Here is a 14,707-nt window from a genome sequence, read left to right as displayed (position 1 = left end):
GATAACAACAACTATGTCAGATAGATAACAACAACTATGTCAGATAGATAACAACAACTATGTCAGATAACAACAACTATGTCATATAGATAACAACAACTATGTCAGATAGATAACAACAACTCTGTCAGATAACAACAACTATGTCAGATAACAACAACTATGTCAGATAACAACAACTATGTCAGATAGATAACAACTATGTCAGATAGATAACAACAACTATGTCAGATAGATAACAACAACTATGTCAGATAGATGACAACAACTACGTCAGATAGATAACAACAACTAGGTCAGATAGATAACAACAACTATGTCATATAGATGACAACAACTATGTCAGATAGATAACAACAACTATGTCAGATAGATAACAACAACTATGTCAGATAGATAACAACAACTATGTCAGATAGATAACAACAACTATGTCAGATAGATAACAACAACTATGTCAGATAACAACAACTATGTCAGATAACAACAACTATGTCAGATAGATAACAACAACTATGTCAGATAGATGACAACAACTATGTCAGATAACAACAACTATGTCAGATAGATAACAACAACTATGTCAGATAGATAACAACAACTATGTCAGATAGATAACAACAACTATGTCAGATAACAACAACTATGTCAGATAGATAACAACAACTATGTCAGATAGATAACAACAACTATGTCAGATAGATAACAACAACTATGTCAGATAGATAACAACAACTATGTCAGATAGATAACAACAACTATGTCAGATAGATAACAACAACTATGTCAGATAGATGTCAACAACTATGTCAGATAGATAACAACAACTACGTCAGATAGATGACAACAACTATGTCAGATAGATGACAACAACTATGTCAGATAGATGACAACAACTATGTCAGATAGATAACAACAACTATGTCAGATAGATAACAACAACTATGTCAGATAGATAACAACAACTATGTCAGATAGATAATAACAACTCTGTCAGTTACACCCGGAGCACACAAGGGGTCTGGTTCACAGACACAGAAGCAGCATGCAAATAATAACATCTGGTCCATATTGGAAACCCAGGGACAGGATACAACTGAGGACTGAGTAGGAAATATAGAGTTGCTGTTGTCATCCTCTGTGGATGAGAATACAATAGCAGGAAACCACTCGTGGTAAAGCTGGGCAGGTGCAGAGTAGTGTGGGTGTGCTCATGGGAGCGAAACAATCTGTTAAGGAATTCCTAGATCCACATACCTTACCTACACAGACAGAGACACAGACGTTTGCAAGCATGCACAAACACACACACACACACACACACACACACACACACACACACACACACACACACACACACTTCCATTTGTGGACATTGTCTATGAGTACTACCAAGTGGTGTAGTGAGAGTGGTTGGTTGGCCTGGGTGAGAGACAGGGTGTGCGTCTCAAATGGCACCCTACTTCCTATATAGTGCACTACTTTTTACTGGGGCAAATTGCACTCTATTTCATATATAGTGTACTACTTTTGACCAGGGCAAACTGTACTCTATTTCATATATAGTGCACTACATTTTACTGGGGCAAATGGCACCCTATTCCCTACATAGTAAACTATTTTTGACCAGAGACCAAAAAGTAGTGCATTTTGGGCCAACCTGGCTCAGCCCTGAGACTTGTTGTCTCCTCAGAGTTTAACAAGCAGCTTGTCGGTCGCCAGCTGGGGGGACCAGGGAGCCGCTGGCTCTGCTCTGAGACCTGTTGTCTCCTCAGAGTTGAACAAACAGCCTGTTGGTCCCCAGCTGGGGGGACCAGGGGGCCGCTGGCTCAGCCCTGAGACTTGTTGTCTCCTCAGAGTTGAACAAGCAGCTTGTCGGTCAGCCAGCTGGGGGGAACCAGGGGGCCGCTGGCTCAGCCCTGAGACTTGTTGTCTCCTCAGAGTTTAACAAACAGCCTGTCGGTTGCCAGCTGGGGGGAACCAGGGAGCCGCTGGCTCTGCTCTGAGACTTGTTGTCTCCTCAGAGTTGAACAAGCAGCCTGTCGGTCCCCAGCTGGGGGGACCAGGGAGCCGCTGGCTCAGCCCTGAGACTTGTTGTCTCCTCAGAGTTGAACAAGCAGCTTGTCGGTCGCCAGCTGGGGGGAACCAGGGGGCCGCTGGCTCTGCCCTAAGTCCTGTTGTCTCCTCAGAGTTGAACAAACAGCCTGTCGGTCCCCAGCTGGGGGAAACCAGGGGGCCGCTGGCTCTGCTCTGAGACCTGTTGTCTCCTCAGAGTTGAACAAACAGCCTGTCGGTCGCCAGCTGGGGGAATCAGGGGGCCGCTGGCTCAGCCCTGAGACCTGTTGTCTCCTCAGAGTTGAACAAGCTGCCTGTCGGTCCCCAGCTGGGGGAACCAGGGGGCCGCTGGCTCAGCCCTGAGACTTGTTGTCTCCTCAGAGTTGAACAAGCAGCCTGTCGGTCCCCAGCTGGGGGGACCAGGGAGCCGCTGGCTCAGCCCTGAGACTTGTTGTCTCCTCAGAGTTGAACAAGCAGCCTGTCGGTCCCCAGCTGGGGGGACCAGGGAGCCGCTGGCTCAGCCCTGAGACTTGTTGTCTCCTCAGAGTTGAACAAGCAGCCTGTCGGTCCCCAGCTGGGGGGACCAGGGAGCCGCTGGCTCAGCCCTGAGACTTGTTGTCTCCTCAGAGTTGAACAAGCAGTCTGTCGGTCCCCAGCTGGGGGGACCAGGGAGCCGCTGGCTCTGCTCTGAGACCTGTTGTCTCCTCAGAGTTGAACAAGCAGCCTGTCGGTCCTCAGCTGGGGGGAACCAGGGGGCCGCTGGCTCTGCTCTGAGACCTGTTGGCCCAAGGCCTGTGGGGCTCTATAGGCTTTACATTCACATGGTAATGTTCTGGGGCCGCATGCTTTGTCCATTGGGAAACTATGTTCACAGGGCACTAAAACAAACACTGCTAAGAGGTCTACACAAGACAGTGCCAAATAAGACACAAAACGGGGGAGAGAAAGGGGGGAGAGAGAAAGAAGGGGAGGGAGAGAGAGAAATGCTAAGCCAATGTTTGCTTAGTTTACAGGTGTTAGGCTGCTACACTGTTTGTCATCAAACAGCTAGAATGAGATTTTTTCAATCAAATGAATTAACAAGTATTATGGTGTGGACTGAATTGATTCCCACCCTCATCTAAAACCGTCACAAAGTCAGCAACGTTTGTGTCAGCATAGGGTCTAGGCTACTGGTAACATCCAGTGGTTTCATGCTAGGCCTCCAGTCCCCTGGATCACTACACCTGTTGTAGGCTAGTGTCATTGCCTTTTAAATTATATTCATCTAACATTAAAAATGAACCTTTCATATTCCAAACGAAGTAAAAACATTTCACTCTAGGCTAATTATTCCATAACAATGTCATGTGAAAAAAAGACCCTAAATCACATAAAAAAAGCAGAATATTAATAGATGTAATAAAGTAATTATTTAAATATCGAATTAATGAACATATTACAGATTTACCGTCGCTTTCATTGTGTATTGTCATAGCGGCATTTTAGTTGAAACCGTCCCATTCTGCGGTAGGAAGCACCTGTCCACGTCACATACACTACCTGTTTCTGGGTGGGGTCTGTCTGTCTCCGCTACCAGCAACCCAAACTCCTCAAAGGTGTCGGACAAGGAAGGAGCCGTCTTCAACACAACACACACAGAACAATGGGGAGTCTGTTTAGGAGGATAATGTAGGTCTTTCCTTTTTTTATATAGATAATTCATTGGACGATATAATATTTATTAGTTTAATGGATCAATCATCAACGATGAGGAGGTTGATACTGGCCGCGTTCGTCCTCTCTTCCCTACCGACAGGTGAGTTTTTGTTGATGAAAATTAGCAATTCATATTTGAGTCGTTAGACGTTGTCAATTCGTCCTGTTCTTGCATTAGAGCTTCGTTTAATTTAGTCGCCTCAAAAGTTTATGCTATTGTAATGTATCCATCCACAACCCATAAAGTTACAATGACTTTAGGCACGAGCCGGGGTATCGGTCACATGATGGACAGATACCGATGAGATCTCACGATGACTCGCACTGTAGTCCTATCAAATTACACTTACTGATCCTTATCTAGAGTTAGACATACTCATAATGAAATACTGTAGATTGAAAATGGAATTCACCTTTTTTAGAGCCAAACTCCTGTTGGTTTGGCTCCAGCTGGGGGACTCGAGAGAGGTGGAATGGGTGTTAGTTAACCTGACATTTCACCTCAATAATTGTAGTTATGGAGGGTATTCAAGGACATAGACTGACAGTTACAGAGTAACCTGACTAGCCTAAATGGCAACCTGGTCTCAGAGCATTTTGTATTATTCTGTACTTAAATCCGGGTCACTCCATTTAGTGTGATATGTCATGTTTGGTATGGTTACATAAGTCTAACTGTTACTTAAGGCAAAAACGAAAGTTGTGTGGGTGTATAATGCAAACGTCTAGCTCTAGCAACCCAAAGGTTACGAGTTCATCACGGACAACTTCAGCATTTTAGCTAATTAGGAACTTTTCAACTACTTGCATCTACTTAGCATGTTAGCTAACCCTTCCCCTAACAATTTTAGCTAACCCTTCCCCTAACACTATCCTTAATCCTTTAACCTAACTCCTAACCTCAACCTTAACCCCTAGCCTAGCTAACGTTAGCAAGCTGTCTAACGTTAACCACCTAGCTACAATTTGTAACATATCATACTTTTTGAAAATTCCTAACATATTGTACATTTTGCAAATTCCTAACATGTAATACGAATGGTAAGTTTTAACATATCATAGGAAATGTGTGATGGACATCCACAAATTAATACATACCATATGAAACTTAACATATCATACTAAATGGAGTGTCTCGGATTTACATACAGAATAATACGAAATGCTCTGAGACCAGGTTGTAAATGGTGGTCTATTGCCTATATCCCTCAACTCTGGACCTCAAAGCCAGTTCCATTGCGTTTTTTTCAGGGCTCTCCAAAACTGTCCCTGGGGAGAAACCGTCCCGTAGGTTTTCACTCTAACCTTAATCTAGCACACCTGATTCTAATAATTAGCTGGTTGATAAACTGAACCAGGTTAGTTACACTTGGACTTAGAGCGAAACCCTACAGGAGGGTAGCTCTCCAGGAACAGGGTTGGAGAACCCTGTCGTACGGTAAGAGTTGAATACACCTGGCCTATACTGTAGAGGGATTTTTACAATCAAAATGGAAGTTGAGTCTATTTGAATAGCATCAAACTGTTTCCTGTGGCAGGCTGTCTCTTTCTTTCAGTCACTAGTTTTTCTGGTTGAACCACTTTCAGCAGGGCTCTGTCACACACACGTACACATACTCTATCCCATTATTTTATTCTCTCTATCTCAAATTCAATATGCTTTAACCCAATGAGTCCCACCGGAACGCCAGCGCATTTTGGTACCAATGATTCATCTGTGATTTAACAGGGGCTGAGCTAGAGCGGTGTTTGTGAGACTAGGGCAGTCCGAATGGTTTGAGCTACAAACTATTAAAGCCATCTCTGAAAAGCTGAGACTCTCAGGAACACACACATGTGACATGTTTAGGTCTATGACCTCATGAGCTACAGAAGAGTCGTTAGAAGGTAAGGTTCTTCTACATAGATCATAGGAAATCCCAGGACATAGTGTCTATAATACTGTAAGGGTTTCTTCTACATAGGTCATAGGAAATCCCAGGACATAGTGTCTATAATACTGTAAGGGTTTCTTCTACATAGATCATAGGAAATCCCAGGACATAGTGTCTATAATACTGTAAGGGGTTCTTCTACATAGATCATAGTGTCTATAATACTGTAAGGGTTTCTTCTACATAGATCATAGTAAATCCCAGGACATAGTGTCTATAATACTGTAAGGGTTTCTTCTACATAGATCATAGTAAATCCCAGGACATAGTGTCTATAATACTGTAAGGGGTTATTCTACATAGATCATAGTAAATCCCAGGACATAGTGTCTATAATACTGTAAGGGGTTATTCTACATAGAAGATCATAGGAAATCCCAGGACATAGTCTCTATAATACTGTAAGGGGTTCTTCTACATAGATCATAGGAAATCCCAGGACATAGTGTCTATAATACTGTAAGGGTTTCTTCTACATAGAAGATCATAGTAAATCCCAGGACATAGTGTCTATAATACTGTAAGGGTTTCTTCTACATAGATCATAGGAAATCCCAGGACATAGTGTCTATAATACTGTAAGGGTTTCTTCTACATAGATCATAGTAAATCCCAGGACATAGTGTCTATAATACTGTAAGGGTTTCTTCTACATAGATCATAGTAAATCCCAGGACATAGTGTCTATAATACTGTAAGGGTTTCTTCTACATAGATCATAGTAAATCCCAGGACATAGTGTCTATAATACTGTAATAAACTCACATAGTTGCTGTCACAAACTCCACACAGTTGTCACTGACTAGTTGGATATTCATTTCCCCAGTGAGCAAAGTATTTCTGTACTTACAGCATTCATATAAATTCATTCTGATCAGGTTTGTGCTTTGGCGGACCTTTTGTTTTGTATTGACATTTGTCAATAAAACTCATGAATACAACTGTTTATGTCAAATAGTTTTGTGTTCTACTTGTAGCCCTGGTTGTCCTGAAAATAAACTGTTTAAACACTTCATTGTGAGGATAAATATAAGGGCTGGACGTGCAGATCAATGAAAGTCAGATCAATGAGAAGCTGATTTTTGCTGGGGCCTCGGGACTGATAGGGTTAACGCACAACTGAGCAAGAGGACAAGTACATTAGAGTGTCTAGTTTGTGTCTAGTTTGAGAAACAGATGCCTCACAAGGCAGCTTCTTTAAATAGTACCCGCAAAACACTAGTCACTAGAACTTTCTTCTGAAACTCTTCTGTCTATTCTTGTTCTGAGAAATGAAGGCTATTCCATGCGAGAAATTGCCAAGCACACACACACACACACACACACACACACACACACACACACACTGACATGATGTATTCTCTCCCATCAGAGGTGCAGAGTGTCCAGGTGAATGTTCCTCAGACAGAGAGGAGTACAGCTCTGTTTGCCTCCGTCATCCTGAAGTGTGACTACACCACCTCCGCTAACCAGCAGGATGTCCAGGTCACCTGGCGATACAAGTCCTTCTGCAAGGACCCCATCCTGGAGTATTACTCCCAAGGTTAGTCATGGACCCTGTACTAGTCCCCAGGTTAGTTATGGATCCTGTACTAGTCCCCAGGTTAGTTATGGACCCTGTACTAGTCCCCAGGTTAGTTATGGACCCTGTCCTGGAGTATTACTCCCCAGGTTAGTTATGGATCCTGTACTAGTCCCCAGGTTAGTTATGGACCCTGTACTAGTCCCCAGGTTAGTTATGGACCCTGTACTAGTCCCCAGGTTAGTTATGGACCCTGTACTAGTCCCCAGGTTAGTTATGGACCCTGTCCTGGAGTATTACTCCCCAGGTTAGTTATGGACCCTGTCCTGGAGTATTACTCCCCAGGTTAGTTATGGACCCTGTCCTGGAGTATTACTCCCCAGGTTAGTTATGGACCCTGTCCTGGAGTATTACTCCCCAGGTTAGTTATGGACCCTGTCCTGGAGTATTACTCCCCAGGTTAGTTATGGACCCTGTCCTGGAGTATTACTCCCCAGGTTAGTTATGGACCCTGTCCTGGAGTATTACTCCCCAGGTTAGTTATGGACCCTGTCCTGGAGTATTACTCCCCAGGTTAGTTATGGAGCCTGTCCTGGAGTATTACTCCCCAGGTTAGTTATGGACCCTGTCCTGGAGTATTACTCCCCAGGTTAGTTATGGGGGAAGTGAAGGGAACTGGGCTGGAGCTGGGTTTGGGAGTTGGGCTACATGTTAACTAGTTGGGCTACAGTTTGATGGTGTATATAGGCAAATTCTAAGGTTGTTAGTGGTTGGGTAGATGAGTTTGCTGTAGTGTTTTCTTCAGGTTTGTAGTGAGGCCCAAACTTCCTGTCTCACTCTAGAACCTGAAATATTAATTAAATTACTGGTGATGTACTGTAACACTCAGTCAGTCACACACAGACACACACTTCTGTATGAAACATATCTCCCTCTATAGCGTACCAGAATGCTCTGCAGCTGGGTCAGGACCCGGCCAATGACTGCCCAGACCGCCAGCGCACGGTGAGGATCATCGTCCAGAAGAGAGGCACCAACGAGGCCATACTGGGCACAGAGTACCGGGAACGCAAGATCTCCGTCCAGAACAGTGAGTCTAGACAGCCTTGGGTTGCAAAGTTCCAGTAACTTTCCCTAAATCCCCCAGTTTGATAGAAATCCTGGTTGGAAAATTCCAAATTCCCTGCTTAAATCCCTCCTGATACCGGATATCAGCCAACCTGGGGATTTCTGGAAAACCTGGGAATTTTAGGAACGTTACTGGAATTTTGTAACTTTAATCCAGACACAATATCACACCTGCATTAACTAATGAAAATCGTGGTGGAAAACAACAACAATGTGAAATGACTGGAGGTTCCCAGAAGAATGGATTGAGAAACAACGTATGAATGTGTGCTCTTTGTTGCTACTCTGACATGTTATGACGTTGTTGGGCTGTCTTCCCCCACAGAGGCTGACCTGGTGATCAATGAGATCATGTGGTGGGACAACGGAGTTTACTACTGTTCTGTGGAAGCCACAGGAGACACCAGCGGCGGCTTGGATGGCGTGATCAGCCTCATGGTCTACAGTAAGTTGACCACAACCACAGCTATGACCACAACCTGGTCGTGTTCATAAAGCGTCTCTGAGTAAGAGTGCTGATCTAGGATCAGGTCCTTCCTGTCCATGTCATCTGATTCGTTAAGAGGTCCTTCCTGTCCATGTCATCTGATTCGTTAAGAGGTCCTTCCTGTCCATGTCATCTGATTCGTTAAGAGGTCCTTCCTGTCCATGTCATCTGATTCGTTAAGAGGTCCTTCCTGTCCATGTCATCTGATTCGTTAAGAGGTCCTTCCTGTCCATGTCATCTGATTCGTTAAGAGGTCCTTCCTGTCCATGTCATCTGATTCGTGAAGAGGTCCTTCCTGTCCATGTCATCTGATTCGTTAAGAGGTCCTTCCTGTCCATGTCATCTGATTCGTGAAGAGGTCCTTCCTGTCCATTTTTATTTTATTTTTAATTCACCTTTATTTAACCAGGTAGGACAGGTGAGAACAAGTTCTCATTTACTACTGCGACCTGGCCAAGATAAAGCAAAGCAGTGCGACAAAAACAACAACACAGAGTTACACATGGAATAAACAATTGTACAGTCAATAACACAATATAAAAGTCTATTGCACCTACTTGCACCCATGACCAGTGTGTGCAAATGTAGTAAGATTAGAGAGGTAAGGCAATAAATAGGCCATAGAGGTGAAATAATTACAATTTAGCATTAACACTGGAGTGATAGATGTGCAGATGATGATGTGCAAGTAGAGATACTGGGGGGCAATAGAGCTATATATATATATATATATATATATATGGGGATATATATGGGGATGAGGTAGTTGGGTGTGCTATTTACAGATGGGCTGTGTACAGGTACAGTGATCGGTAAGCTGCTCTGACAGCTGATGTTTAAAGTTAGTGAGGGAGATATAAGACTCCAGCTTCAGTGATTTTTGCAATTCGTTCCAGTCATTGGCAGCAGAGAATTGGAAGGAAAGGAGGCCAAAGAAGGTGTTGGCTTTGGGGATGACCAGTGAAATATACCTGCTGGAGCGCGTGCTACGGGTGGGTGTTGCTATGGTGGCCATTGAGCTGAGATAAGGTGGGGCTTTACCTAGCAAAGACTTATAGATGACCTGGCGATGAATATGTAGCGAGGGCCAGCCAACGAGAACATACAGGTCGCAGTGGTGGGTAGTATATGGGGCTTTGGTGACAAATCGGATGGCACTGTGATAGACTGCATCCAATTTGCTGAGTAGAGTTGGAGGCTATTTTGTAAATGACATCGCCGAAGTCAAGGATCGGTAGGATAGTCAGTTTTACGAGGGTATGTTTGGCGGCATGAGTGAAGGAGGCTTTGTTTTGCGAAATAGGAAGCCGATTCTAGATTTAATTTTGGATTGGAGATGCTTAATGTGAGTCTGGAAGGAGAGTTTACAGTCTAACCAGACACCTAGGTATTTGTAGTTGTCCACATTTTCTAAGTCAGAACCGTCCAGAGTAGTGATGCTGGACGGGCGGGCAGGTGTGAGCAGCGATCAGTTGAAGAGCATGCATTTAGTTTTACTTGCATTTAAGAGCAGTTGGAGGCCATGGAAGGAGAGTTGTATGGTATTGAAGCTCGTTTGGAGGTTTGTTAACACAGTGTCCAAAGAAGGGCCAGAAGTATACAGAATGGTGTCGTCTTCGTAGAGGTGGATCAGAGAATCACCAGCAGCAAGAGCGACATCATTGATGTATACAGAGAAAAGAGTCGGCCCTAGAATTGAACCCTGAGGCACCCCCATAAAGACTGCCAGAGGTCCGGACAACAGGCCCTCCGATTTGACACACTGAACTCTATCTGATAAGTAGTTGGTGAACCAGGAGAGGCAGTCATTTGAGAAACCAAGGCTATTGAGTCTGCCGATAAGAATGTGGTGATTGACAGAATCGAAAGCCTTGGCCAGGTCGATGAAGATGGCTGCACAGTACTGTCTTTTGTCGATGGCGGTTATGATATCGTTTAGGATCTTGAGCGTGGCTGAGGTGCAACCATGACCAGCTCTGAAACCAGATTGCATAGTGGAGAAGGTACGGTGGGATTCGAAATAGTCAGTGATCTGTTTTGTTAACTTGGCTTTCGAAGATTTGAGAAAGGCATGGCAGGATGGATATAGGTCTGTAACAGTTTGGGTCTAGAGTGTCTCCCCCTTTGAAGAGGGGGATGACCGCGGCAGCTTTCCAATCTTTGGGGATCTCAGACGATACGAAAGAGAGGTTGAACAGGCTAGTAATAGGGGTTGCAACAATTTTGGCGGATAATTTTAGAAAAAGAGAGTCCAGATTGTCTAGCCCGGCTGATTTGTAGACGTCCAGATTTTGCAGATCTTTCAGAACATCAGCTGTCTGGATTTGGGTGAAGGAGAAGTGGGGGGGGGGGGGGGGCTTGGGAAAGTTTCTGCGGGGGGTACAGAGCTGTTGGCTGGGGTAGGGGTAGCCAGGTGGAAAGCATGGTCAGACGTAGAAACATGCTTATTGAAATGATTATCATAGATTTATGTTTCCATGTCATCTTATTCATTAAGAGAAGCCACAGCTTATATCAGCACTAGTCCTACTGTGAAACACTGTAAATACGGACCCTGGTGGGAATGGACTCTAAGTGAAGTGACATGGGTATAAGTGTATGTCTGTGTCCCGACCTAGTAAGTATCATCTGGTGTAATGATTTCCTGTGTTGTGGCTGTCTCCAGACTGGCTGACGGTGCTGTTCATGGTGATTGGAGCTCTGCTCCTCATCCTGCTCTTCTGTATCTGCTGCTGCCAGTGTTGTCCTCAGAGGTGCTGCTGCTACGTCCGCTGTCCCTGCTGCCCACAGACCTGCTGCTGTCCTGAGAAAGGTAGGGAAGGGCCTCTCTGTCTGTCCCTGCTGCCCACAGACCTGCTGCTGTCCTGAGAAAGGTAGGGAAGGGCCTCTGTCTGTCCCTGCTGCCCACAGACCTGCTGCTGTCCTGAGAAAGGTAGGGAAGGGCCTCTCTGTCTGTCCCTGCTGCCCACAGACCTGCTGCTGTCCTGAGAAAGGTAGGGAAGGGCCTCTCTGTCTGTCCCTGCTGCCCACAGACCTGCTGCTGTCCTGAGAAAGGTAGGGAAGGGCCTCTCTGTCTGTCCCTGCTGCCCACAGACCTGCTGCTGTCCTGAGAAAGGTAGGGAAGGGCCCCTCTCTCTTCTTTCTTTCTCTCACTCACTCTCTTTCTCCCACACTTAGGCTCCCTCTCACCTCTTCCTCTGTGTCTCTCTCTCTCCAGCGGTGATGCAGCACAGGATGATGAAGGATGCCCAGAGGGCCATGGGTCCATGGATGGGAGGTCAGCCTATGTACAGCCCCATGAGCCACAGCTCCTCACAGATGAACCCTCTGCTGTATGCAGGTTAGTACCACACACACACACACACACACACACACACACAGCAGAGCTATGCTTCTGATCTTCTAAATGTGTCTTTAACAAATCCATATTTGCCACTTATCATGGTTTTCTCTATCCCATCAGGCTCCCAATCAGGGAAGAGCATCGCCATGGCCCCCATGCCCCTCCCCCCTCCCCCGTCCGGCTACAACATGCCCCCCAGTGTCCATGCTGCCAGCGTCTATGGCAACCAACATCCCGGCAACAAGCAGATGCTGGACTACCTGGAGAGCCAGGTGAGGGGCATGGATGGGACCAGCCCCATGATGCAGCCCCAGCCCCACCACCAGCAGCTCCAGATGATACCCCCTCCCCCTCAGTACATGATGCAGCCCCAGCCCCACCACCAGCAGCTCCAGATGATACCCCCTCCCCCTCAGTACATGATGCAGCCCCAGCACGTCCCCTTCTCAGCGGGTCCTCCCAGCATGCTCTCTGGCCTGGACGACGGGGCCGTGGAGTACCGCGGGGTCATCCAGATGCCTCCCATCATAGAGCAGCCTGGACGAGGGGGTCGGAGAGGGGGCCAGCCGCCGCTTGCTCCTAAAACACGTCCACCCAGCTCCAGAGAAAGCAGCCGCAGTGAGAGTCGCTTCACCAATCACCGTGACGACCGCAGCGAAGCCGGCGGGCGCCATTACCCGTCGCCGCCAAGGAGCCATGGCATGCCAAGGAGCTACAGCGAAGACTTTCTGGACGGGGAGAGCCGGGGGGCGCGAGGTCGAACGGGTTCACGTGACAACCTCAGCGACCGGGTCCCTCGATCCCGCTCCAGAGACGACCTATTCGAGGAGCAGCGTCGCGCCCCGCCTCCCAGCAACTACTCCCGCTCCCGCAGAGGGTCGTTCAGTTCAGATGAGGATGAAAACAGCAGGAGAGGAGAGGGCAGAGGTCACAGGAGAGGAGGAGGAATGTATTCAGACACCCCGTCCAGCTATTCTGAATACGAGCCGGGACAGAAACCACCAAGGAGGAATGAGTGTTACTCTGTTAAAACTCTGCTTTAGTTAGTACACTGAATACACACACACACACACACACACAACCCCTTCAAAAGCATTTACCATCTGACAATGACATTTGATCCATGCCTTCAATTACACATAATCATATTATCACGCAGATATGAAAGAATCACTCACAAAGACACATGGGTGCATACTACTTGGTCTCGTCACTGCTTCCATTCAGGGAGCCTTTAAATAATGTGTCCCACTACAGGGCAAGAGTTCTGGCAGGGGCACTGTGGTCATCTGATCTGGGCTCTCACTGGCTACTTCTCCTCTCCTTCTGCTGAATGCCATTACAACAGCCCCCTCTGCTGGTTGAACGGATAAGTGCAGATAAGTGCCCAATCTTAACAATCTGTTGTGTAAACAAAAGCTGTGTGTGCAGTACAGTAGTCAGCCAGTCAGTCAGTCAGTCAGCCAGTCAGTCAGCCCTCAACAGTAGATGAGCAGTTGAAAGGCTCAGCATTGGGAAATCAGAGACTGTAGAAAGAGCTGAGGTTGGGCAATTTTGCAGAGCTAAGCAATTGTCTCAGGTCACACTGTCAATGTCCTCCTCCACCCTCTTTCTATCTCCTCATATTGTGCTATTCTAATGGAGAAGGAAAGAGGGATGAATGACAACATATGAAAGAGCTGAAGTTGGGCAATTTTGCAGAGCTAAGCAATTGTCTTTGGTCATCAGCCATGTTGTCCTCCTCCTCCTTCACCTTCACTCTTTGTTTTCCTCCATCGGCCCTACATCTCTCCATCTTGTATTATCCTAACGGGAAAGAAAGGACTAAACGAGAGAAATGAATGACAACATATGAAAGACTTAGAAAGCACGAATGATAGCTGGCGGCATGCAATTCGACATGTCGATCTGATTTTCCAGATTCATACTCTAGAACGTTTACAATTTCTTGAACGTTTTTGAAGTTACTACACATATCTTAAGTTGATGTTTTGAAGGGTATTTTGGTTTTATATTTGACATTTTATTTGTATCATTGCCATAACATTGTTAACAGATGAGAATAATATATAATATGCCTTATTTAATTGTTTGTCAAAAGTAAACCAGAAAACAAAATGTTTCCTGTTTGTTTTTAGCCATAGCCTATGTAGGCTTGTATTCCATGATCACTCAGGTCCCTTTTCTACATGTTGTACATGTAAATAGTTTGAATTGTGCGCTCTGCCTGGACATGTTGACTTGTGAATATTCAGTTATGTAGGTATCGATATGGCTCACGATATTTCACGTGAGGAAAATGAGCAAAGACGATGTGCTGTTACGTGAAGTCAGTTTGCTTAGGGACTTATCCTATTAGAGAAAGCAAAACCACCACCATCTCCTCAGGGGGAACTAGGCTTCGATGTGAAGATCACAGCTGTATGATTTGATGTCTCTGGATAGAGAATGGTGGTGGTGTAAGTTACTCCCTCTTAGGGACAATGAAGGAAATGTTTTCAATAAAGTTATTTTATAGATACCTTGTGTACAGGTGTCTT

General features: G+C 45.6%; 1 protein-coding gene and 1 long non-coding RNA gene across 4 annotated transcripts; both read left to right on the top strand.

The window, feature by feature from the left end:
• Window positions 1-3,590: 3,590 nt before the first annotated feature.
• On the top strand, window positions 3,591-14,688 carry LOC115188689 (immunoglobulin-like domain-containing receptor 1). Of its 3 annotated transcripts, none has more exons than XM_029747410.1 (7): window positions 3,591-3,853; window positions 7,060-7,230; window positions 8,150-8,299; window positions 8,663-8,782; window positions 11,490-11,636; window positions 12,042-12,164; window positions 12,288-14,688. In XM_029747410.1, the coding sequence occupies exons 1-7, from the start codon at window positions 3,787-3,789 to the stop codon at window positions 13,208-13,210; spliced, it is 1,701 nt and encodes a 566-aa protein (XP_029603270.1). In that variant the 5' UTR covers window positions 3,591-3,786; the 3' UTR covers window positions 13,211-14,688. The 3 variants fall into 3 exon arrangements, with proteins under 3 accessions (XP_029603270.1, XP_029603267.1, XP_029603268.1); XM_029747407.1 differs by lacking the exon at window positions 3,591-3,853 and having other exon boundaries at window positions 7,026-7,230; window positions 12,288-12,466; window positions 12,527-14,688; XM_029747408.1 differs by lacking the exon at window positions 3,591-3,853 and having other exon boundaries at window positions 7,026-7,230; window positions 12,288-12,526; window positions 12,587-14,688.
• On the top strand, window positions 7,261-8,060 carry LOC115188692 (uncharacterized). The gene is made up of 2 exons (XR_003876589.1): window positions 7,261-7,358; window positions 7,479-8,060. It is a non-coding gene; the product is annotated as an uncharacterized LOC115188692 (long non-coding RNA).
• Window positions 14,689-14,707: the final 19 nt, after the last annotated feature.

This window comes from Salmo trutta, unplaced genomic scaffold, assembly GCF_901001165.1.
Source record: "Salmo trutta unplaced genomic scaffold, fSalTru1.1, whole genome shotgun sequence".
Lineage (NCBI taxonomy): Eukaryota > Metazoa > Chordata > Actinopteri > Salmoniformes > Salmonidae > Salmo > Salmo trutta.
The sequence above is the reverse complement of the archived record's forward strand: the minus strand, read 5'-3'. Positions and strand labels throughout refer to the sequence as shown.